This window comes from Hydra vulgaris, chromosome 15 (assembly GCF_038396675.1).
Source record: "Hydra vulgaris chromosome 15, alternate assembly HydraT2T_AEP".
NCBI classification, from domain to species: Eukaryota; Metazoa; Cnidaria; class Hydrozoa; order Anthoathecata; family Hydridae; genus Hydra; species Hydra vulgaris.
The window spans coordinates 10,600,001-10,624,018 of record NC_088934.1 but is presented as its reverse complement, the minus strand read 5'-3'; the positions used below and the strand labels follow the sequence as shown (position 1 = coordinate 10,624,018).

General features: G+C 28.3%; 1 protein-coding gene across 1 annotated transcript; it reads left to right on the top strand.

Annotated features, from left to right (window-relative positions):
* Positions 1 to 17,321: 17,321 nt before the first annotated feature.
* On the top strand, positions 17,322 to 23,041 carry LOC136091664 (uncharacterized). Its single transcript, XM_065819372.1, has 11 exons — positions 17,322 to 17,525; positions 17,980 to 18,999; positions 19,083 to 19,375; positions 19,454 to 19,663; positions 19,831 to 20,073; positions 20,255 to 20,331; positions 20,705 to 20,907; positions 20,994 to 21,320; positions 21,843 to 22,001; positions 22,221 to 22,413; positions 22,505 to 23,041. Exons 2-11 carry the CDS (start codon positions 17,980 to 17,982, stop codon positions 22,813 to 22,815), a joined length of 3,036 nt encoding a protein of 1,011 aa, XP_065675444.1. The 5' UTR covers positions 17,322 to 17,525; the 3' UTR covers positions 22,816 to 23,041.
* The last annotated feature ends 977 nt before the right edge of the window (positions 23,042 to 24,018 follow it).

The following is a 24,018-nucleotide window of genomic DNA, read 5'->3' as shown; positions in this document are numbered from 1 at the left end:
TTTCATATGAGTGGGCAGAACATTGGTTTAGTAGTCAAAAGTACAATGACAATGACTTCAAGAATTTATCTGATGTATTGAAGCCTTACAAAAAGGCATTGCAGTCATTCAAAAATCACTGGAAGAAAGAGCCATCCGTCATCGACATACCACGAAGTAATCAGATAGCTGAAAGTTGCAATCAAGGTGATGCAAGACCTGTATGCTTCCTGCAGAAAGAAAGACAAACTGCAACTTCGATTCATTCTAAGTAATAAGCGCTAGACTCTTTATGAGACGTGAGCATCATGTGACCCATGTACTAAACACAGTAGGCCTATAGACACAGACAGTTATGTATATTGTTGTACTAGACGCTTTGATACTGTTAATTTTGTAATACTTGTATAATTATATATCACATAATGTTTTTTGTTATATCACAGTACATGTTGCATAAATAAATAAAATAACAACAGGAGTATGACTCTTACAACATCTTCAGCCTTTAATATTCATTTACTGTACAAAAGTGTACCTATTGAAAATTCGATTTTTTGGTTTTGGGGTGACCTTTTTTCAAAATATGTCAAAATGAAACATCTATTCGTTCTTTTTACATAAAAGTTCATTGAATTACGATACAGGCCTAGTAGGTTGCAAAAAAGTCATATCCCTAATGTTCATACATATGAGGAATGAGGATGCTATACAAAAAATTGCGGTGATTGGAGACTAGGAACAACAAAAAACCCAAAACATTAGCCTTCCAGCCCTAAATAGGAGGGCAGTGAGTCAAATTTATTTTTGTTTTTTTTTAATTTTAAACTTTATTTATATTCATCGACAAGTTTCAAATTTGATTCAATAATCTCTTTTTGATCGGTTTTTATGACTTTATAAAATTTACACAACCCTCCCCCCCCCCGCCACACTCAATGTGAGGGGGGTGCAAACTTTATAAAAGCCAAACAATAAAAGATTATTGAATCAAATTTGAAACTTGAAAATGAATATAAATAAAGTTTAAATTTAAAAAAAATAACAAATTTGACTCATTGCCCTCCTACTTGGGGCTGGGGGGCTAACGTTTTGGGTTTTTTGTTGTTCCAGTCTCCAATTACCGCAATTTTTTGATTTATAATTTTTTTGGTTAACTGAAAGTTACTAAAAGTAATTATTAAATAAATTTTTTTGGAATGGGGATAGTTTAATTTGGTCATTTGTTTTTATAATTTTTTAAGAGGTATTTATTTTCGTGGCTACATTTAGAAATTAATTCAGATTTTTTATTTAATAAATTTTCCTGATTTAAATGAGTAATTATTTCAAATTTTTCTTGCAAACATAGCATACATTTTTTGGAAATGTTATTATAGGCAGGTGAGAGTTTTTAGAATAGACCATTCTAAATTAAAATTTTTATTTTTTTCTTTAAATCCCAAATATATTTTGACAGCATAGTCTCTTTTGAATATTTTTTGTGTTTGAACGATTGTTTGTGGTTGACATAACGTTTTTTCCATTCCCCCTCGGTTAAGCCAATATATTGTTTATCAGGGTTATTTTGTGAGGAAATAATGCACTTGTAAATTACATTTTTCGAAAAGCATTTTCCATTTAGAGGGCAATCTATTTTTTGCTTACAATTACAATTATCAGTGTTTTTTACTTTTATATGTTCATTTTTTTTAATTAACGCGTAGATGTGGCCTTTTATAATTCTTTCTAAATTTTTTGTACAACTATAACTTACTTTAATGGTATTTCTGTTAAAAATCTTATGAAATTTATTAGAGGGAGGAAAATGTTTGTCTACTAATTTTAGAAAAATTTTAAATATAAATATGTGCATATATTTATATATATATATATATATATATATATATATATATATATATATATATATATATATATATATATATATATATATATATATATATATCAGGGACGTGGTGGCACCTAAAAAGCAGATACGAATTTTCAGAATAGGGGCCCAGTGAAATACTTTTAAAGTTTTTTATGGATACAAAATATTGCGTAACTTATTTGTATCAGCATAGTTTTTTATTATGTCTAAGTGCGTCAAATTCTACATTTTCTCATGTTCCACTAGATAAGAGAACACGATCCCCAACATGTTCAATACCAATTTTGAATTTTTCAAGCACAGATTGAATTTTTTCTTGTAAATTAGAGTTATGAAAACTATGACTAATATCTTCAATCATATTCTTCAATAAAAAGATGTCTATGCTTTCTAAAATTCCCGCTGAGAAGAAAATTTGCCAATAAAAATTGCAGTTGCTGAATCCTCTACAGTATAAAACATTTATGCTAGCCATTGATCTTTAGCCAGACATTATAGCAATGGAAAAATCAAGTGTTTCTCCTTGAAGTATTTAATTTAGGGGACCCAAGATAGTAAAAAAATTTTTGAAGAGATATAAGTCACAATTGCTTCATATGACTGAAATTGGGATAAAAGACCTTCTGCTTCACTTCGAACATTCATTTTAAGTTCTTTGTCATTTGAAATTTGTTCAAGGCAATCATTAACTGCAGAGTATAGTGTCAGCTGTCGGTCTGTAGCATTTTGTAAGGAACTGAAACGAACACTGCGGGTAGCATCCAGTTTAAGAGACTGATCCACATCCTCAAAAAGAGATTCGAACTTTTTAAATATCTTATTTCGTTTCCTTGAGTTTCTGTATAAAAAAGTCTTTAATTTCTGTACATCACCAGGCTTGTTTTCGGTTTCAAAAAGGTTAACAGAAACAACAGAAAATTTTGCACAAGCTTTCATAAACAGATTTGTTCCATGAGATCCACAATAAGTATTTATTGCCGTGGGAGAACACTGCTTCAAGTGTGTTGCAAATCATTTGTTTATTCCTTGCATGTTGCTCGCACCATCAAAAGACATACCCACACACTTATCTACGTTATTTAATTTGAGTTCATCTTTGATTTTTTCACTTATTCCTTCACCTGTAGTTGTTTCAGTTTAAACCATTGAAATCAGATCCTCCTTTACAACGGCATCTTCTGCAGCATGCGTAAAATAACGTAATACAATAGAAGTTTGCTTACAGAGTGTAATAGTGATGCCATCAGCTGATAGTGAAAACAGTACTGAATTATATATCTCTTCTAAAATATCCGTTTTGACTATCTGTGTCATAGTATGAATTAGATGTTTTGTGTATAATTAGAAAGAAACGTAAAAAAATAGAAATTTTTGGCTTTGTCTGCATTGCTTTGCAAACAATGCAAAAAACTTTGTCTTGCGATAGAGAGTAGGTTAGCCATGATTTTTTCTGCACAACTTCAATGTCATTAACTTTAACTGATTCAGTGTAATACTTAGATAACCTTGAATGTTTTGCTGGCAGATTTGGCCCTAATACAATAAATTGCTTTTTATCAATCATCTTTGCATTTTTCAGCTCTAGAAATTTAGCTGGATCATTTTCATTAACATTTACAACGTTTTCTGATTGCTTCTGATAATCTTTTCTGCCAGAGTTAGGCCCACCGCTCCAGGTACAGGCACTTAATAATTACCCATTTCTATATTCACTCACTCAGTTTCAGTAATGTTTCAGTTTCTGAATGTTTCTGAATATTGTAGTTCTGCTCCTTTATCTGCTTCAATTATGACATCTTGATTATTGTCTGTTTATTGTACAGATGATTGGCTACTGAACTCTGCTATTGGCTCTGTTTCAATAATAGGCTTACTTGTAATATTCACAATGGATGTTGATCTTAATTCTACATTTTCTGTTGCTGTAAAAGATGTCCCAGATTTTTCTCTGTATTTGTTGCACTTGCATTGATGCAAGACCTGCTGTTAATTTTATTTGTTTTGGATCATTACCAGCTGCTTTCAATTCACCAGATTTGTATTTCCATGTTGCCTCTTTCTTTTTTTTTCCTTTATTCCACCTGAAACATAAATAAATATAAAGTTAAAAATATGTCCTATGATAGAAAACAGGGCATTGGTTTCTTTCGTTTGAGTTATAACTATTATCGGTCCATGGAATTTATAAATAAGTAGCATTATTTATAAATTCCATGGATTGATAGGGAGTGGACGGGAGCATATTGAGTAGTAGTGAATGAAAGTAATAACAAAAATTCATTTAGCATACAATTTTTTTTATCAAGCATATATTAACCATATTTATCAATGCAAAGCAAATGAATTCATGCATTTTATATATTTATTGTGTTGAACTTTTCAATAACAATTTTCTCTTGTTTCTGTTAATGGGATGGTTAATTTCATCAGATAAAGAGGAAAACATCGTATAATCGTTCGTCACTACAATGCTTGTTTTCGGTATTCTTTTCGTTTAGCAATACTGCCTCTACCTTCTACTGTTTTAGCCATCCTTGCGTCAACATATCGTTCTCTTCGTTTTTTAGCCGAGATGCTCGTTTTTCAGCTGATTCATTTGCTTTAGCTCGAAATTTCCGTTCTCTTTCTCGAGCAAGACAAGCTCTAATCAATTAATTTCAGTTTCCGGCTTTCTTTTTTATATTTAGCTATCTTCTTTATATTTCTTTGTTTATAATATATTTTATTTTTTACTTATTTACTTTAAAAACTTTATTATTTTTAATTACTATTTATAAGTAAAGATTAAAGCAATAGTTACTTTTTTATTGTATATTATCTCTCAATTTCAGATCAACAACGTTTTTTTTTATTATTATTATTATTCCACAGCGATTCCACAGCGCTAAACAAAGTTTTTTGTTTTTTGTTTGTTTCAATTACTTTTCTTAACGAATTTTTTATTTAGGCTGAACTAAAGTTTAGCGTATTTCTTTTATTATTACCGCTGACCTAGTGTTTGTTTTGCGCGGACACAAACAAACAAACAAACCGACGTGAAAGCAAGTTAAATAAAATGTTGTAAAAAATGCCCTGATAGAAATTTATAGAACTAAAATAAACTTTTTCTCTTTGAGGATTGGGGCCTAATTTCCTTTTTGGGGCCCAGCATAAGCCAGAATCAGGGCCCAGTAGGATTCCTGGTACCCTCGGTACAGGGCCACCACGTCCCTGATATATATATATATATATATATATATATATATATATATATATATATATATATATATATATATATATATATATATATATACAGAGCCGTAACCACCAGGGGGGCCATTTTAAAAAAATTTTAAACTGTAATTATTAGGGAAAAACAAAGATGTTAAATATTTTTAACAGATATACTTTCATATATGCAAAAATATGTTTCAAGACATTCCATATTTTTTATTTCCTTTAGACTTTATTTTTCTACTGAATTAATCAACTTTCATGTTTTCGCTTTATAGTGATAGTGGTTATTGAATGGTGACGTTTTGTCGCATTGTTTTAAAACTAAATTTTATTGCAAAAAATGCTCCTAACATGCTGAACGTAATGATATTCTGTAACAATCAGACTAATGCCATAGTAGCTTACGTTATTGAGAAATAATTCACACGATCTGCAAAATTCAAAATTTTTTTATTATTTATTATTCATTATTCATCAAGAACAATGAGTTTGTAACACGTGCGAATTTTTTTTTTGTTGTTGTTGTTAAGTTAATATTTGAAATTCCGAATGTACCTAACAAAATAAAAGCTAATGTAAAAGATGGTTTTTAACTAATCATGATGTGGTTTTGGTCAAAGGATTTTTATATTTATATTTTTTAAAATCCCGAAGAAGCGAAATTTACGAACTGTTTTGGGAACGTGCTATGAAATGGAAAATCCAGCTAGGTGTCGCTGACCCTAAACTCTCAAGAAAAAGAAAAATGTCAGATTATTTAAAAACAACTCTTAACCCACAAAAAACCTCGTTTCTATGATTCACAAAAATAACATTATCACCAATTGTATTTTGAAGCTTTTGATCTCATTATCAGTTTTAAAAAAAAGAGGTTTGATCACCCTGAGTATAAGTTATATATTGATCTTCAGAAAGTTCTTCCTAAGTCAATAAAAAGGAAAAGTTCGGAAAATCATCTGCAATCTGTTCGCTTTTACTGGTCAAGACAATCTTTAGCTAAAACACACACTGCCTTTCTCCCAAGCATTGCAACATCATTAGGTTGAGACATCCAAAAGGTCACACTCAAAGATCTCATCTTGTTTTTCAAGAGTTTAGATCACTCGCACCGAGGTTTACTGACCGAATTTGTAAAGGTTACCAGCTGAGTCGTGTCCTCCGCGCTACTAATGCTCTTAGTGAAAGATCTTCCCCAATTTAAAAAGAGTTAAAACCTACCTTCGATTGACATCAATTGATTTCCACCTAAACAACTTGCTAGTTCTTCATACTCACGTGGAAGCAGTGGGCAAATCTAACCTGGTTGATTTCAAAAACGAGTTTATTAATAAATGTCAAACACGAATAAGCATTTTGAGAAATTTCAGTTAGCATTTTTGTAAAGATAAACGATGTTTGACGCGGCTGCCTACATTTTTTTTTGTTTCATAGATGTGGAGTTTGATGTTCAATAAGTATACATTAAAAATGAAAATCAAAATATTTTTTTACTCCCTCCCTCCTTAAAAGAACCATAGACCCCCCTAATATCAAAACTGTGGTTAAGGCTCTGATATATATATATATATATATATATATATATATATATATATATATATATATATATATATATGTATATATATATAGCTCCCGTAAACCGTTTTATGGGAGTGTGGGTGAGAGCTAAAGCTATCGCTTCCCGCCGAGGCCTGTATGTATATATAAATAAATATATATATACATACAGGCCATTTATATATATGTATGTGTATATGTATATGTGTGTATATATATATATATATATATATATATATATATATATATATATATATATATATATATATATATATATATATATACAGTGGGTGGTCAAATTATTAGTTACAGTTTGTTTTTTCTCGAATTCTGCAATTAAATATGAGTTTTAAATGAATAAATTTGCTTCTACTCTTACATTCTTTGAGATTTTAATATCTATATAATAGATTTTAATAATTTAATAGTTTTCTCTTCTTTTTTTATGAAGTTGTAACATTTATAAATAAATGTGACAATTTTTATAAATAAATATGCAAAAACAAGCACAATGCATCTTTTTACATATTTGTGGAAAATGTGGTAGACCACGCATCTTTACCCCAAGAGTTGAACGGGCAATTCGTAATATTTGTGTTAAAAGCCGAAGAAAAAGTACAAAAGCAGTTACTAAAATCATACAAGAAACCGGTATCAAGATTTCTAACAGAACTACAAGACGTCCAATAGCAGAACTAGGGTTTAAATGCTACAGACCTGCGAGGAAACCTAAACTTATGCCAACAATGAAATTAAAATGTCTTACTTGGGCAAAACAACACCTACATATGTCTGCTGAAGATTTGGAAAATGTAAGTAAACACTTATTTAATTGTTTATTGCAACAGCATCACTGATTAAAACATTTATATGAGTATTTATTTAATATTTTTATTTGTGTTTCTCAGATGAGTCCCAATTTGAAATATTATTGGATAAGTCAGTGACACATTAGTCACATCAGTGACAAAATATTTAAAGTTGAGAAATGTTACTGTTTTACCATGGCCTGGCAATTCTCCCAACTTAAACCCAATAAAGAACGTCTGGGAACTTTTAAAGCGGATAATTGGGCACAAAACTTTAACCAACAAAAAAAGTTTCATAAAGGCACTGAATGAAAAAATGCATGGCATAATGATTAGGAATTAAAAGCAAATGTAAAGAATTGCATCCAAAGTATGCCAAGAAGGATACAAGCAATAATTGATACAAAAGGTGGCCCCACCAAATACTAAAAAACATTTTGTTTATGATTTTTCTTAAATAAATGCTTTAAAATACTAATAGTGTTTAAATAAGTGTTTTACTTTTTAAAGAAAAATATTTATTTAAGCTAGTAGCACTGATATTTATATAAAAGTTAGACGTAAGGATACCATAAAAGAGCTTAACTATGAGCTCTTTTAGTGTAACTAATAATTTGGCCGCCCACCACATATATATTAATTTGGCCGCCCACTGTATATATTTATAAATTGTAAACGAACCTGTTTATATTTACGATCATGAATTTGTAAAGTCTTCATTTAAGAACAAACAAAAAAAGAATTGTGATCTGTGATATTAAATTTATGTAAAATATGTATTAAAAGTTGCCCACAAGTTGCGAATTGAAAATCTTATTGGTTATTTACATATGATTGCAGACTTATTTTTATCTATTTATAAGTTACTTGTTCCGATTTTGATTTTAAACATCCGACTCCATTAATTTTTAAAATTGTCTTAACGCGGTAAGATAATTAAACTCGTGAAATTATTATAATATCGTAATAGTAACCAGAACCCCGGCCCCGGCTAAAAATAAAACTTTTTGCAAATTAGGCCCCGGCAAAATTATACAATTTAGCAGGGGTTTATAGCTAGGGCTAGAAAAAAAAATTTTAATAATTTTTGTAGTATAATTTTATACATACTTGTCTTGAATAAAAAGCCAAGCAAGAATGAGTTTTGATGTATCTTTAGAGAGGTGATAGCTCGTTTTCATGTTGACCATGATAGTATTTGTAGAAAAGAAATGCAACTTTACAACAATGGGAGAGTGGCTCAAACTTGGCAGATAAAGCAGGTCTAATTGCATTTACAATGTGCTTTTAGACTCTGTCTGAGATTAAGAGGGTTTAAAGGTTATACGTCAATATAGGAATGCCAACAATATTTCACGATCAGATTTGAAAACAGCTTAATATTGAGATCAGATTTAAAAACAGCTGCTTGTTCTAAGCAATTAAAATGTGAAGACTTTTTGTTAAGACAAAAGTATAAAATAGAGTTGTCAGCAAATAGAGCCACTTTAGATTTCATGAAGAGTTTTATTGTAGATAAGAAACAATCCAGGAGCAAAGATAGAACTTTGGTCGTCTTAAAGTTACTTAAAATAAAGAATTGGGTAGGCCTTCAAGAACAACTTTACCACTGCAGTTAGAAAGAAATAGTTTCATAACCTCAAAACCTTTATATAAAGAAACTAATAACAAAGTGAAGATTAATCGCAAGGAAGTTAAAGAGGTCAAAGTGTTTTCTAGAGTTTTGAAAAATTGGAACCACTTTTTTAGCACTTTTTAAACGTTTAGCAAAAATTAAAGAGAGTTCTCAAGAACACTTTTAAGATTATGATGGAAATCTATTCTGGAGCTCAAACTGTAGAATTGTTTAATTAAGAATTAACTTTAGCATTGAAAGCCAGAGTGATTTCGATGTTTAACAATGGTTTAATCTGTTTAACTGTCAGGAAAAGATTATGATGGAAATCTATTCTGGAGCTCAAACTGTAGAATTGTTTAATTAAGAATTAACTTTAGCATTGAAAGCCAGAGTGATTTCGATGTTTAACAATGGTTTAATCTGTTTAACTGTCAGGAAGAGTATCGCCATTATATTCAAGGGCTAAATTACAGTGAGATTTCTTTGTAAATAACTGAATTTGAGATTTAATGTTAGACATTTACTTTAGCTAATAACACTAATTTTTCTTTTTTTTTTACTCATTTAGATGATTTTTTTTTTTTAATCATAAAACTTTATTTAGGCATTCTTTTATCTTTTTCATAAGTAAAAAGTTTAAAATATTGAATATAGCTTTTGCCAAATGAGTAATTAAAATATTAGGTGAAAATATAAATTTTACGATAAATATTGTTTTTGAAAATAATATATCTCAAAAGTTCTGCAGAGTTCCACCCTGAAAATGACTTTTTTATCCTAGGGGCTGTTATCATAGATAACTAAAAAAAAAATCAGCTGCGCCAAATTGCCCGAAATGGATTTATGGGCATAAGTATAAAAAATAAAAATCTTTTTTATTTTTTATACTTATGTATAAAGTTTATAAGTTTAAAAAATAAAAAATATTTTTCCCCCCACAATGAGGGGGTTGTAAACTGTACGGGGTCATTACTTCTGAACGCCAAAAGATTTTTTTGTGAAATTTAATTTTTATTGATAAAATTAATTTTTATTTTAAGTTTTGAAAACAATTATGTTTAAAATACTGTCCCCCCCTCTCAAAGGGTCGGAGGGTGCCATTATTTGTGTTCTTCATGTCAGCTCCAAAAACCGTAATATTTTGAAACACATCCTCATTTGACAATAGTATTAAAATAAAAAATTTGGGAGTTCACATCATACCTGGAAAAGTGTTACATCCGTATTTCTTGAATCTTGAATACAGATGTTGCTAAAAGGAGAAAGGTATCCAGGTATATTAAAATCTATATGCTACGTTTTTGGTTGCTAATTTTATTTAAATGAGTACACATTTCTAAAAATATAAAATATTTTTTTAGTTTGATTGGTGACCATTGTACCGAAGAACTTGCCTGTGCTGCTGCGTTGAGGGCTAAATCAAGCCCAGGAAAGACCGACTTTTCAAAAGGTGTTAAAGATTCTGTTAAAAATCCAGCTCTAGCCAGGAAAATTATTGAAAATACAAAAACGAATCCAATAATGATGAAAGCAGAAGAGGCCCTTGCATTAAAGATAATTTGCAATCTCAGTGATTCACAATATCAAGTTATTAGAAACTCTTCACTGAAACAGAATGCAGATATACCCTTCAGTCAAAGTAATATTTGATGAAAAATCAAAATGTTATCCAGAAAATTTGGAAATTTTAGAAACATCTGTCAAATGTTATGTTCAGTCAATGGTGAACCACACTTTATCAAGAATTATAAACATATCTAATACAAAGTGTCTAGATGGATCGGAAACAACTGGAAAATTCTATATGAAAGCTGGAATGGATAGAGCCTCATCTCAAAGTGTATACAATCAAAGGTTTAATGACACAGATCTTTCAACAGAAGCAGTGAATGCAATAAGAGATACAAACTCAACTCAATCTTGCAATGTTTGTTCTGCCAAGCCTAGTGAAATGAACAAGCTGGATGTAATTAGAGAAAAAGTTTGCAAAAGCAAGCTATAGCTTTAGGATTATCCACACTGCACTGCTGAATATAATTTTTGAATTCATTCTACACTTGGGATATAAAATGGATATTAAATATACCAGTCCCAATCTCCAGAAGATAAATTATCTGTAAAATCTTGAAAAAAAGAAATCAAAAGAAAGTTTAGAGAGGTGTTAAGCTTAGTGGTTGGTTCTACTAAGCAGGGATTTGGAAATACCAATACAGGAAACACTGCAAGGAGGGCGTTTCTAGCAGCAGAATCTTTCTCTGAAATAACAGCAGTTAGTTTGGACATCATTTTAAGACTAAGAAACATATTGAATGCCGTTTGCAGTGGATTCCACTTGAACTTTGATGTTTTTAAAGCATACTGTTATAAAACTTCAGAGCTGATAGTGGAAACCTATCCTTGGTACATTAAGCCACCTACACTTCATAAGGTTCTGGAACATGGATTTTTAATTGCTGAGCATTTAGATCTTCCCATTGGAGCGTATTCGGAGGAGGTTCAGGAAGCACAAAATAAGGTCATACGAAATGCAAGACTCAATCAAACATGCAAAATATCTAGAATTAATGTGACGCAGATTCAATTCCATTACTTATAAGAAACGACCCTTTCATCTCTTTGATTACTTTCAGGAACCTTAAGATATTTTCTCGTCCTAACCTTGATCCTGACGTACAGGACTTCCTCAGAGGAGATGAATAGTTTGTTTTTTTCTTAATAAATGTTATCTTTTCAAATTTAAACTTTTTCATGTAAAAATTCTCTTATCAGTATATATGGTAGGATACATTAATGATTAATAAATAAGGTAAATATTTTTTTAAATTATAAAATTTTTTTATAATAATTTATATAATATATAAATTAAAAAAATTTGTATTGAAAATTCAAGGGTGGTGGGGGAGGGAAGAAGGGGTAAGGAGAGGGGTCTACAGCTTAAAAAGTTTTTAATTACCCACTTTTTAAGTTTTTTTTTGAATTGCAACAATAACTTGATAAAAACGTTTATTACTTTACAAAATTTTGAGTTTTGGCCGCTTTTTGACCATTTCGCTTCACTGTGCGGTCTATTGTATACTATATCCTAATGAATCGCGGTAAACTCGAGGTTAATTAAACGCGATCGAGCTGAATTTTACTAATGTAACCAGTCATTTATTTTTTACGTTTAAATAACAACATCAGCGGGAAAATTTAAAAGGAAATACAATAAACATAAAAAAAAATCATTAAGAAAAATATAAATACTTAACTAAATAATACAAAGTACTCCTGAATAATATAACTTTTTTCGTCAAAGTAAAAATTTGAGGTTTATATTTTCTTTACCTATAATTCTCGACTTTTAGTAAAATGTATTTCTGAAGCTCTTGTTTTTTTTTCAACAAATTTCATAGATATTTTTGGACAGAATCTCTTGAAGGTACTAATTTTTGTTCATTGTTATAAATTTTTTTCTTTTATATTGTAGAATAATAAATATTTGATTGAATGTAAATCCGTTGAATAATTCTAAAAGGAAATTTATTTATAAAAGTATATGGGTTCAAATATTTCTTTATTTGAAATAAAAAAACATAAAGAAGATTCAGTAGAGAAAAAAAGTCAAATGTCAACTCAAAAATATGCTACAAAGATAAGAAGGTGTACATCAAATGAAAATCTTGTTTATACTCCTGAAAGTTATCATATATTGCCAAAACGTTCTAGAAAGTCATTGAGTTTTCCTGAGGAAATTAGTCAACCAGAATTGAACAAAGAAAAATTTGGTCTGTAATAACTCCAGATAAGGGTTCTCTTTTAGCAGCTTTTTTTAAAGTTTTTGGTAAGTTTATAGTTTTTAGTTTAGTTTTCTAGTTAGCTTATGGTTTTTTAGTTTTATTAGCTTTTTTATACAGTATTCCTAATAACAATTTACATATCTGGTAGATAGTTGTAAAGGGGAATCTAGTATCACTATATTTCAGCAGCAGAATTGCAACACATTTTGGTGTTCTACTATTTAAAGCTTTTTGATATGGTATGCAACTTCACTGATATGTATATTAGTAGGGATACTTTTTGCATAGTAGTATGTGAAAGGTATTGCATTAGGTTTTGTTTCTACTATTAGATATATTCACTATATTAGCAGTGTGTTGATAAGTCTCTACTAAGTTCATCATATGGATAATTCTAGTATCTCTATTCTATGCGACAAGAGACCACAATTTGCGTAAACTTTCTGAATAATTGTGTAAAATTAAAACCAATGTTTAAAAGTTAATTTTTAAGTATCAAATTAAAATTTTTTACAAAAACTTTTATATAAAAATGTACTGTTTATAAAAAGATCTAAAATAAAAAAATTTTAAATGACATGTTCATTGTAAACAACAAGTCCTTTGCTTAAATTGGCTTAAATTTGTCTAGGTTGATCTAGACTCCCCCATGCGTCTGCAATTTTATAATAGAATATATTTGAACAGTAATATAGGGTCATTCCATGCCAAGTGGAGCAAAGGTCCCTCATGGACCATCTCAGATTTTATTGAAACTTTTTAATTTTGTAAATATATATATATATATATAGAAAAGTATGTTTTGAAAATTTTAGATCAATATCTAATATGGTTCTTGAGAAAATGCTATTTAAGTAGTGGGCTATTTTGCATAAAACTTCACTCTACAAGAAAAAAGGTTTTTTTCATCATTTTTTACAGCTAATAACTTTTGAACAAGTTGGTTTTATACTTCAATTATTTTAAGATAGCAAGTATGCTATGGATACTTTAAAAGAACAAAAAAATTTAAATTCTAGCATCTTAACTTTTTCCATAGTGGCGAGCTAAACTTAAATATTTTTGATTTAAGTTTTTTGTGATTTTAAAGAGTTTAATCTTAAAAACTAGTTCAAAAATTAATACAAATCAAATTGCCTGTTGATCTACATGTGGTGGATAAATATTAAAAAAAAAAAAAATCAGTTGATTAATAAGCTGCATTCAAAAGTTATAGGTCATCAAAATAAAGTGGATCAAGATTTTTTTAAAATTGGTCTGCGATGCAAAGCATCTGTAACCCAAGATGGCACTTTTTTTTCTTCATAAAATTTCTTATACGCATCAATCAAAGAGTGTTAATTCATAAAAACCAAAAAATTTAATGGGCACTTTCTTATAATCCCAAAAGATAGTCTATAAAAGTCCAGTAAATTTTCCATAAAAAAATCTGAAGTTAACAAAATAAATAAATGCATTGAATTAAATAATGTTATTTGTTATAAAATAATATTTAATAATATCAATGCTTCTAGCCTTATGATCCCAATAGATAAAAACTTATACTCTCTTCTCCTCCTCCTCCCCCCCCCTCTCCCCCCTTTAGAAAAAAATTTTTTGCACTTTGTAAATTGTAGTGATAAAAATTTATATACGTTTCAAATACAAAAGGATTACAATGAATATTTTAAAAGATGTGTGTAGATCTAAATTTAGAATATTTTTATTTATTTCTCAAACAATTAAATAAACTCATTTATTTCTTTTAATTCAACATTATAAAATCTTCCTCTGTTAGACTGGACCTTAAGAGATTGTACTTTGCATAAAATATGCATCAGGGGTACCCAACAGAGATCATCTTTGCATGGCTATGTGAATTTGTTACATAAAGAAGATTTTTTCATAAATTTAATATGAAAATCTTGATGCTTTTCTGAAATATTAAGAAGTGCAAAGTGTCCTGGCTATTATTTCAGTGGAAACCTTGCACTGCATCCTGTATTAGAAAACTATAGTTTTCTGCAAAGTCAAGAAGAACTAAAGCTTGTTTTTCTTATAAATTAGTTTTTAAATGTTGGAAGTAGGTGGCTTGACCTTTTGATATAAAATGATGCTCTCGTAAATAATCTGACTGTTCATAAACTATTTCAATAAATTTATCTAAAGGTGAAGTTGCTGGTGCCAAAGTACATTGAAAATTTCGTTTTTGCCATTGATAAAAATTAACTTCACCAACTTTATTTTCATTAAACATAGTGTCAATGTAATCTAACAAAACCAGGACATTCATTGCGGCTGTGCAGCATACTATAATTCTACATAATACTATAATTCTAAATAATCTCTATATTCAATGCTACAAACCATTAATTTCAATAAGCTTTTGTAATCAGCAATTCCAGGAATTTTCTGTTCGAGGAGCTTTACATTTTGATGGTACTGGCAAACACTAACTGCATGCAGACCAGAAGCACCACCCACAGGAATGCACCACTTGGGCCTTAGCTCACAAAATTTTGAAAATCAAACTTTAAGATAATTGTGTTTCTTTTTAAATTCAATATGAAGTTCTTTCATTTTGACTAGAAGAAGCTTTCCATATGCAACTCTAACTTTTTTTGAAACAAGTTTGAGAGGTGAGCATACAAAACTTGCAATACTTGAATTAAAATTTTTTTTTAATGTAAGTTTGTCAATATAAATTTCTTTTTCTTGGAGTTCATTTTCTTTTGTAGTATGATGTTTGCAATGCAGAGTTTTCTGTAACTAGTTTGAATTTTTTGACTAGGTATTAAACCAAAATCTTTGGCACATGAAAGACTGATAACTCTAAGAGAATCTACAAAGTAAAGATAATAATTATTAAATATTGTTTCATATTTATTTATTATTATTATTATGATGATTTGTACTAAATAAAGGTGTTAGTTAAATTTTGAAACTTTTTACTTTTTTCGGGTGCTTGTTTAAAGAGTTACAACAATACCTTCGATGTTTATTTTCATACCTCAACAAGTAAACTTTCTTGTGATAGTTATAAATAATATCTATGGGATCTACTTTGCTTTTCAAAGAAAGAAGCTTTTGGTTTAGTCTAGACAGTTCTTGGTAATATTTACTTTTTTTAAACTTGTTAAACTTGATAAGATAGCACTGTTCATCTAATGCTTTACAAATACAGCAAGGAGAAAGCTCATGCATACTACTCATTATTAATTAGTTCTAGATTACAACAATTTATTTGGTTTTATTAGTATTTTTTAGATTGACAGACTAGTATTATAAAATTAAATGAAATAATAACTTAACTTTTAAAAAGTAATATTTTATGGTAAATTTACCTGACCTTTTGAGACTATCTTTTGGGATTATAAATAAGTGCCCATTAATTTTTTTGGTTTTTATGAATTAACACTCTTTGATTGATGCGTATTAGAATTTTCAGGAAGAAAAAAAAGTGCCATCTTGGGTTACAGATGGTTTGCATCGCAGACCAATTTAAGAAAATCTTGATCATCCTCATTTTGATGACCTATAACTTTTGAATGAAGCTCTTTAATTAATTGATTTTTTTTTTTAATATTTATCCACCACATGTAGATCAACAGGCAATTGGATTTGTATTATTTTTTGAACTAGGTTTTAAGATTAAGCTCTTTAAAATCACAAAAAATTTCAATCTTAAATCAAAAATATCAAGTTTAGCTTGCCACTATGATACTAGAGTTTAAATTTTTTTGTTTTTTTAAAACTATTCATAGCATACTTGCTATCTTAAAATAATTGAAGTATAAAACCAACTTGTTCAAAAGTTATTTAGTTTTCTCATATATATATACAAAATCCAAAAGTTTCAATAAAATCTGAAATGGTCCATAAGGAACCTCATAAAAATTTGCACCATTTTGCATGGAATGACCCAGTAATTAATACAGTGTGCATAAAATATTATAGTGTTAATACAACATTCACGGAGATGGACTTGCACTTAATGCTAAAGAAGTTATTTAAACTATATATTTATCAAAAATTAAATATTGTTGGAGGTTATTTATTTTCTTTTTCAGTTGTTATTAATTTATATAACTTATAACCAACTATATATAATTCTATAACAAACTATAGGAGTGCAAAAAATATTATACACTCCTCTTCCCCTATATCTATTTAAACCAGTTAATATATGTAACTACACTGTGACTATGGTTATATCAGTCAATTTAGGTACCCATGATGCACTTATTCTGTGTTCCTTAAATATAATTATAGTTAAACAACAATAATAGTGAAAACACATAATATTTTATAAAATCAAAATAAATTTTCCTTTAGGAAGAACTCGCATATTAATAAGAGAAAAATTTAAAATATTTAAAAACTTTTTGCTCATTTATACAAATTTAAATGTATTAGATAAATGATAGAAAAGTACAAAACACTGTTTCGGAACCTTTACTTCACCAAGTATGGATGTAGTGTCAGGTATGAATAGTAATGGTCGTTCACACTTACTTAATTAGCGACAAGTTATTGTACGCAAGCGCATTTGGATTATAAAAATTTTTGGACTTTCAAAATGGCTTCGGGCCTTCGCAACAAAGTTAATTTTTAGTTGACAACTAGTTTTTTTCTTACTATTTGCTTTTTTTATCATTATCTACCAGGATAAGTAGTTGTGAAATATTGGTAGTGTTTTGGTAACTTAATTTTTTAAAAAAGTAAGTAAAATAATAGGAGAACATTTTTTTATGACTGATGCAGATTTACTTAAAAAAAAATTTTTTTCTTTGATTTGTTTACAGATTTATAAGTCTTTTTTCTTTTTTTTTTGAGCGGTAAAACTTAAAAATTTTCATAATTTTATTTATATGAATCTTTGATCTTTTTATTACTTATGAGTAATGTTCGCACTCAATTTTTTTTCTTGTTCAAAATTTATATCCAACGATTGTCATAAATTGACACCATTTTTAGTTAACGTAAATTGTCCTTTGTAAAAAAGTTTGCTAAGTTTTTCTATTTTAATTTTAAATAAAATATTTTATTTTGTATGCAGTTTATTATTGATTTATTAGCTTAATTTAAATTAGGAATGTAAATACTATTTAATAAATGAGGCTAAAGCTTTTTGGTTAATCAGTATATTTATTTATAAACTTTTTTTTTTCTTAGATGGAGATTCATAACAAGAACTTGAATCTTCGTTGTCGGGTCTGTGGATATTTGGTTGGGAAAAAAAAATACCCTATTGGAACAAACCAAAAAAATAAAATTGAAAAAGTGTTTCACGTCATGCTGTCAGATGATATAGAAAATGTTTATCCAAAAACAATTTGCCATAAGTGCTATAATACCATAAATAATGTTATCAAAAGAATGACATCAACAACACTTTGTTTATGTATGAACTGGAAACCTCATTGTGAGGAATGCTTTTGTTGTCAGCAGGTAAAAAAACTTAGTAAAGGTCTAAATGTAGCCAAATTATTTAAACACAATAAAAAGCTCATTGGTCGCCCTGATATTAGTAAAAAAGTATGGTCATTTTCAATGATTGCTAAAATAAAAAGTAGCATTGTGATAGCACATGACTCAGATATAGATATTGAGGAATTAAAAAACCAATTTAATCCTCATTTATCACTTTGTCAGTGTAATTTATGTAGTAAAGTACCAAAACAACCAGTTACTCTTAAAAGATGTGAACATTTATTTTGTTTTTTCTGTCTAGTGGAAACTATAAAGGTAAAAAAACTTAATGAAACATTTTGTCCAAAATGTAAAGAGCCTATTTTACCTACAGACTTGGTGACCAGTGTAAAAACAAATTCTCTTTTAAACATATTAACTATTGAGTGCATATGTAAAAAAAAGTTCAATGTAATGAAAGAGTATGATTTATATACTAATCATAAGAGTATATGCATTGATAAATCAATAGCACAAACAGCCTCATTGTTATCACCATCTATATCATTATTTACTTCTAATTTGGCTTCATCATCTTTTACAGTAACATCATCAACATCATCATTGTCAACATTACTTAACAACAATATTTCTGAGATTTTCAATCTTACAGTGGATGACAATATTCCAAGAATAGTTGAAGATGCTGCACTTCATGTTCTTAAGCAAAAGATGGCAAAAGATGGTAAACAAGTTGTTGAGTTTAAAAGTGGAGGTCCTAGAGTAATAATATATTTTAATTTTAGCTTAATTTATAATAACCATTAATTAAATAGGTATTACTTTTCATAAATCTTTTTTTTTAGCCAGTTTTGTTTTCACTTGCTCCGAAAGCTTATGTAAGCAGTGATCAAGCATCGACCACAACAGTTAGAGTCAGAAATGCTTCTATTAAAAGACAATTGAAAGTTGTGTCTGGTACATCCAATGATGCAATTTGTTGTCAATCATCAAAACTCCTTAATTCTTTTCAAGCAGAGTCAAAAGGATTAATATTGGATAACCTAAATACTGAAAGAGTAGTAATTAGTGCCACTAACATGGTAGCAATGAAAGCAGATCTGTGCATACCATGGGAAAAGCTTAAAACAATTTCCAGGTTAATATTTTTCTATATAAATATTATTCTATACTAATTTTTATAACATGACATATAATTTTTTTTGTTTGTTTAAAGATGGCTGAAGAGCTTTAATATAAATACAGCATCACATTCTTCTCAAAGAATAGTTGCTGAAAAGTTATCTGGTGATGACCTTATTGTGGAAAATGCACCATTTACCTTTGAAAAAAAAGAGAAAGGAACATTTGAAATAAAATATGCATCTTGGGGTTATATTGAAAATTTACCAATGCATATTTTAAGACATCTTGATCAATTAGAAAGGTAGTTTTAACAACCAATAATGAAAATTTTTTTAAAACATAATTTATAAAGTAAATTTTTTTTTCATTTGGGTATATTTGTTATTAGTTAAAATGAAAACCATTGCCTACTAAATAATTTATTATTTTAAAATGTATTTAATTATTAAATAATTTCTTTTTATGTAGTTGTAAAAGACTTCATTACCACAAATTTATTCCTGATAAAGAGATACAAATTAAAATTGGAGGTGATTATGGTGGGGGGAGTTTTAAAATGACTTACCAGGTTGCAAATACCCTAAACCCAAACAGCAAAGACAACACCATAGTTTTTAGCATATTCGAGGCGAAGGATTACAGAATCAATGTCAAAGTAGCCATGTCAAGGTTTGAAAAGCAAATAGAAGATCTTCAAGAAATGAAGTATAAGTAAGATAAAAAAATTGTTTTTCTTTTTAATAACTAATGTGCTTTATTTTTAGTTGAATTAAATAGTTTTAATAATTTAGTACTAATTAGTTTTAATAAATTATACTTTAAAATAAATGTAATATATTACAAATGATATTTATATTAAATTTATCTTAAACATTTCTACACACCTCAATAGGGATAACAATATTAGAGTATTTGTTTTTGGTGATTATCAGTTTTTATGTGCCCTCTATGGAATCTCAGGAGCATCAGGTGATTTCTATCTTTATTAATGACAAATTATCAGTATTTTCATAATTTTTGCTACTTAATTCGAAATATATTGAAATTCAAACAAAATGGTTGGGACTTTTTTGCTGAATGAAAAACCACAATATGGTTTATAATATTTACATATAGTATTACAAATAATATATATATATATATATATATATATATATATATATATATATATATATATATATATATATATATATATATATATATATATATATATATATATAATTAAATAGTATATTATAGTAAAAATAATAAAAAAATTTATTAATGATTATTAAATATGATTTTTTATAATTTTTTTTTATAATTAATAATTTTAACTATTTCTTATCCATTTTATTTTAAGGGAGGCATTGTTGTCTTTTCTGTTATGCAACAGCAAGTGACATGAATCTTGGTGAGCAGAAAAGTTCTGAAATAAAAGATCGTACCTTAGAAGATCTACTATTGGATCATGAAAAATTTATAGAAAACGGAGGTTTAAAGAAAAATGTAAAAAACTTCAATAATGTCATCACAAAGCCCATTTTGAAAATACCACTAGATCAAGTAATGTTGTTTTTATTTGTAGTAATAACTTTGCAGTGCAGCTTAATAAAAGTACATTATTATATACTTTCAATTTATATTTTTAGGTATCTTTACCTAGTCTCCATATGGCTCTTGGTATTTATTTGAATTTTTTTAATTTGTTTGAAGAAGAAGTCCACCAATTAGATATTATGATTGCTGCAGAAGCAGTCAAAAGCAGAATTAACTTTTCAGAAGAATATCCAGTTTTTGTATCAAAACAAAAACAATTGTTAAATCTTCAAACTGAAATTCTTAACTTTGATAATCAAATCCAAGAAATCAATGATGTCATTTTGTTAGCTGCTGTTAACAATTCAGATAATTTAGAAAATTTTCAATCTCTCTACTCTAAAGAAATTGAGTTACTTAATAGTGAAAAAGCGAAAAAGGTTATACAGTTTATTGATTTCATTGATTTGATATTTTTATGATTTTATATTATCTATTTCATATTGATATGTGTAGTTATAAAAGTAGAATTTGTGTTTGTAAATGAAATAAGAAATGAAGTTGTATAGGTGTTAACTTGTATGCACTAAATAGTTTTGCAAGCATTTGCTATAGTGCAAACTAATTGTAGAAAAAAGCTTAAACGTCAATCAGTTTGAGTGTATTTAGAACACATTTTTACAAGTTTGTGGTCAAGCAATTTGCTTTTTTTCATAAGCACGAAAGCAATTTTTCATATACAGATTTAATTTTTGTTTTTTTCTCTCTGATCACTGTTTTTTTAAACTCTGATCTGCATATGAAATAATTTCATATGCAGATCAGAGTTTAAAAAAATAGTGTTTTAAATATCAACCCTGTCATTCACAGATTAGTCTTTGTTTTTATGAAATGAATAATATAATTATTACTGCTATGCAACTATTGTTAGTTTATGTTATACTACTTTAAGTTTTTTTTAGATTGATCTTTATAATACTCTATTTGAAAAACATTCATCAGAAATGGGTCAGAGACCATGCACTAAGATGATTGAGACGATACTACAAAAGCTTAAAGTACAACGTCAAGCTTACCACGGAAAAAGTTTTATAGGAAACCACGTGCATAAAATGCTAAAAGTAATTAAATTAGATATTAATATGAATAAAAAGCATGACGTAGTACGTAAAAGACAGATAACTAGGTTTTTACTTGATAAATAATAGTTTATTATCTTTTTTTTTTACTTTTAATACTAATATAGTTTTGGAAAAATTGTAATTTAATGCAATTACAACAAATAATACATCAATAAACCTAAAATTATATATCTTTAGTAAAATAAATTTGCTATTTAGAAATCTTCAATACTTCAGCTATGCAATTGTATCCCGAAGCTTGTTCACGATGAAGGATATTCAGGAACAAACATGCACCAGTTTGCAGTTGAAATTAGCAGTAAATATAAACAACTATTTGATAAATTTGCCCAGTGCTATAAAATATTTTCTTCGAAAAATAAAATTACACAAGACGATTTAATTCTTTTAAGTAAGTCGCACTCTATAAAATGCTTTAAAATAAGTTTATGTATACTTATTTTTTTATTTTTTTTGTTAATTTAATTTTAAATTTTTTTTAGAAAAAAATATAAACGACTTGATGAAATTTTATCGCTTAAATTGGCCAGAGGCTTCAGTGACACCTAAGCTGCATATGTTGGAACATCATGCTATTCCGTTTATGAAAAAATGGGGAGCAGGATTTGGGTTTTATGGAGAACAAGGTGGAGAATCAATTCACATGGAGTTTAACAAACTCAAAACTACTTATCAATCAATTCCTTGCCCAACATTGCGATTAAAAAGTATTCTTAAATCTCATTACCAAAAGACAAACCCAGAGAATATGCAACTTAAGCCATGTGTAAAAAAAAGGAAAAAAATAGGTTAATTAAAAAGTTAATTCAATACTGAAGATTTGATTGCCGAGAAGAAAGTATCGATTTGTCAAAAAAAAATTTGTTTACCTGGATTTACCAGTCATAAAATATATAGAACCGAAGTCTCCTCAAGAAAGAAATTAAAAACGGCTATTTTCATAGCCACAAACATAATGAAAACATTATTTGATATAAAATAATTTTTTAGTTATGGGCGATGCATAAATACCACTTATGTCATTTTAATTGTTTCTTTTTCTCGCGTATACGCGCAGATCAGTTATATAACGTATTATTCAAAAGATAAATTTGTGTATGTATATATATATATATATATATATTTTTTTTTTTTTTTTTTTTTGCAATGTTTGATGAATAAGCATATATTTTTCAGAAAGCTTTTAGATGACCCGACAAATAGAGAAAATAACGGTAGAAAAAAGTTAGATAAAGTGTTTTACACGAAGCTTTGACTAAGCGATGCCAAAGTAAAAATAACTTACGATTTAAATGTTAGCAAAAAACTTAATACGTTTGCGCTTAGTATTTGCAGATAGGGCCTCCGAAGTCTTTATATACTTTTTATATGCATCACCTCTCGATTTAAATTTTAAGGTTTAAATTTGCCAAAGTCAAACTTTGAGTTATTTGCCAAAACGAAATTTTGAAACAATAAATGAATAAAAAAACTGTCAGTTTGTAAACGAATAAGGCAAAAAATCTTAAGATGCGACTTTTTAAAGTTAATGCTAAAGATTTTTACTATCTTGAGCATTTTATTTTATTTAACCAATTCCTAACTAGACACCGAAATTGCTGTGGCAGAGCCATAAATAAGTTGTGATACCCTCCTTATTGAAGACATGGACATGTTTTTGAAGAAGTAGTGGGTATTGATTTGAGCATTTATATTTAGACTGACATAAATTACACAAAATATACAGCCGTTTTTGAACTTTTCAACCCTCGAAATATTTCTGGCTACATTTTTAGTATAACGTAGTAATACTTTTGATAAATATTTAAACTAAAATGATTAAGTTCTTATTAGTTTAATGTTTTCTTGAGTTGCAATTATGATACATGCAATTAACCTCATTGTTTGCTTTTTTTTACGCAAAAATTTTACGTTTTTTCACAGAATTGTGCAATAAATTTTTTTTTGCAATGTTTGATGAATAAGCATATATTTTTCAGAAAGCTTATAGATGATC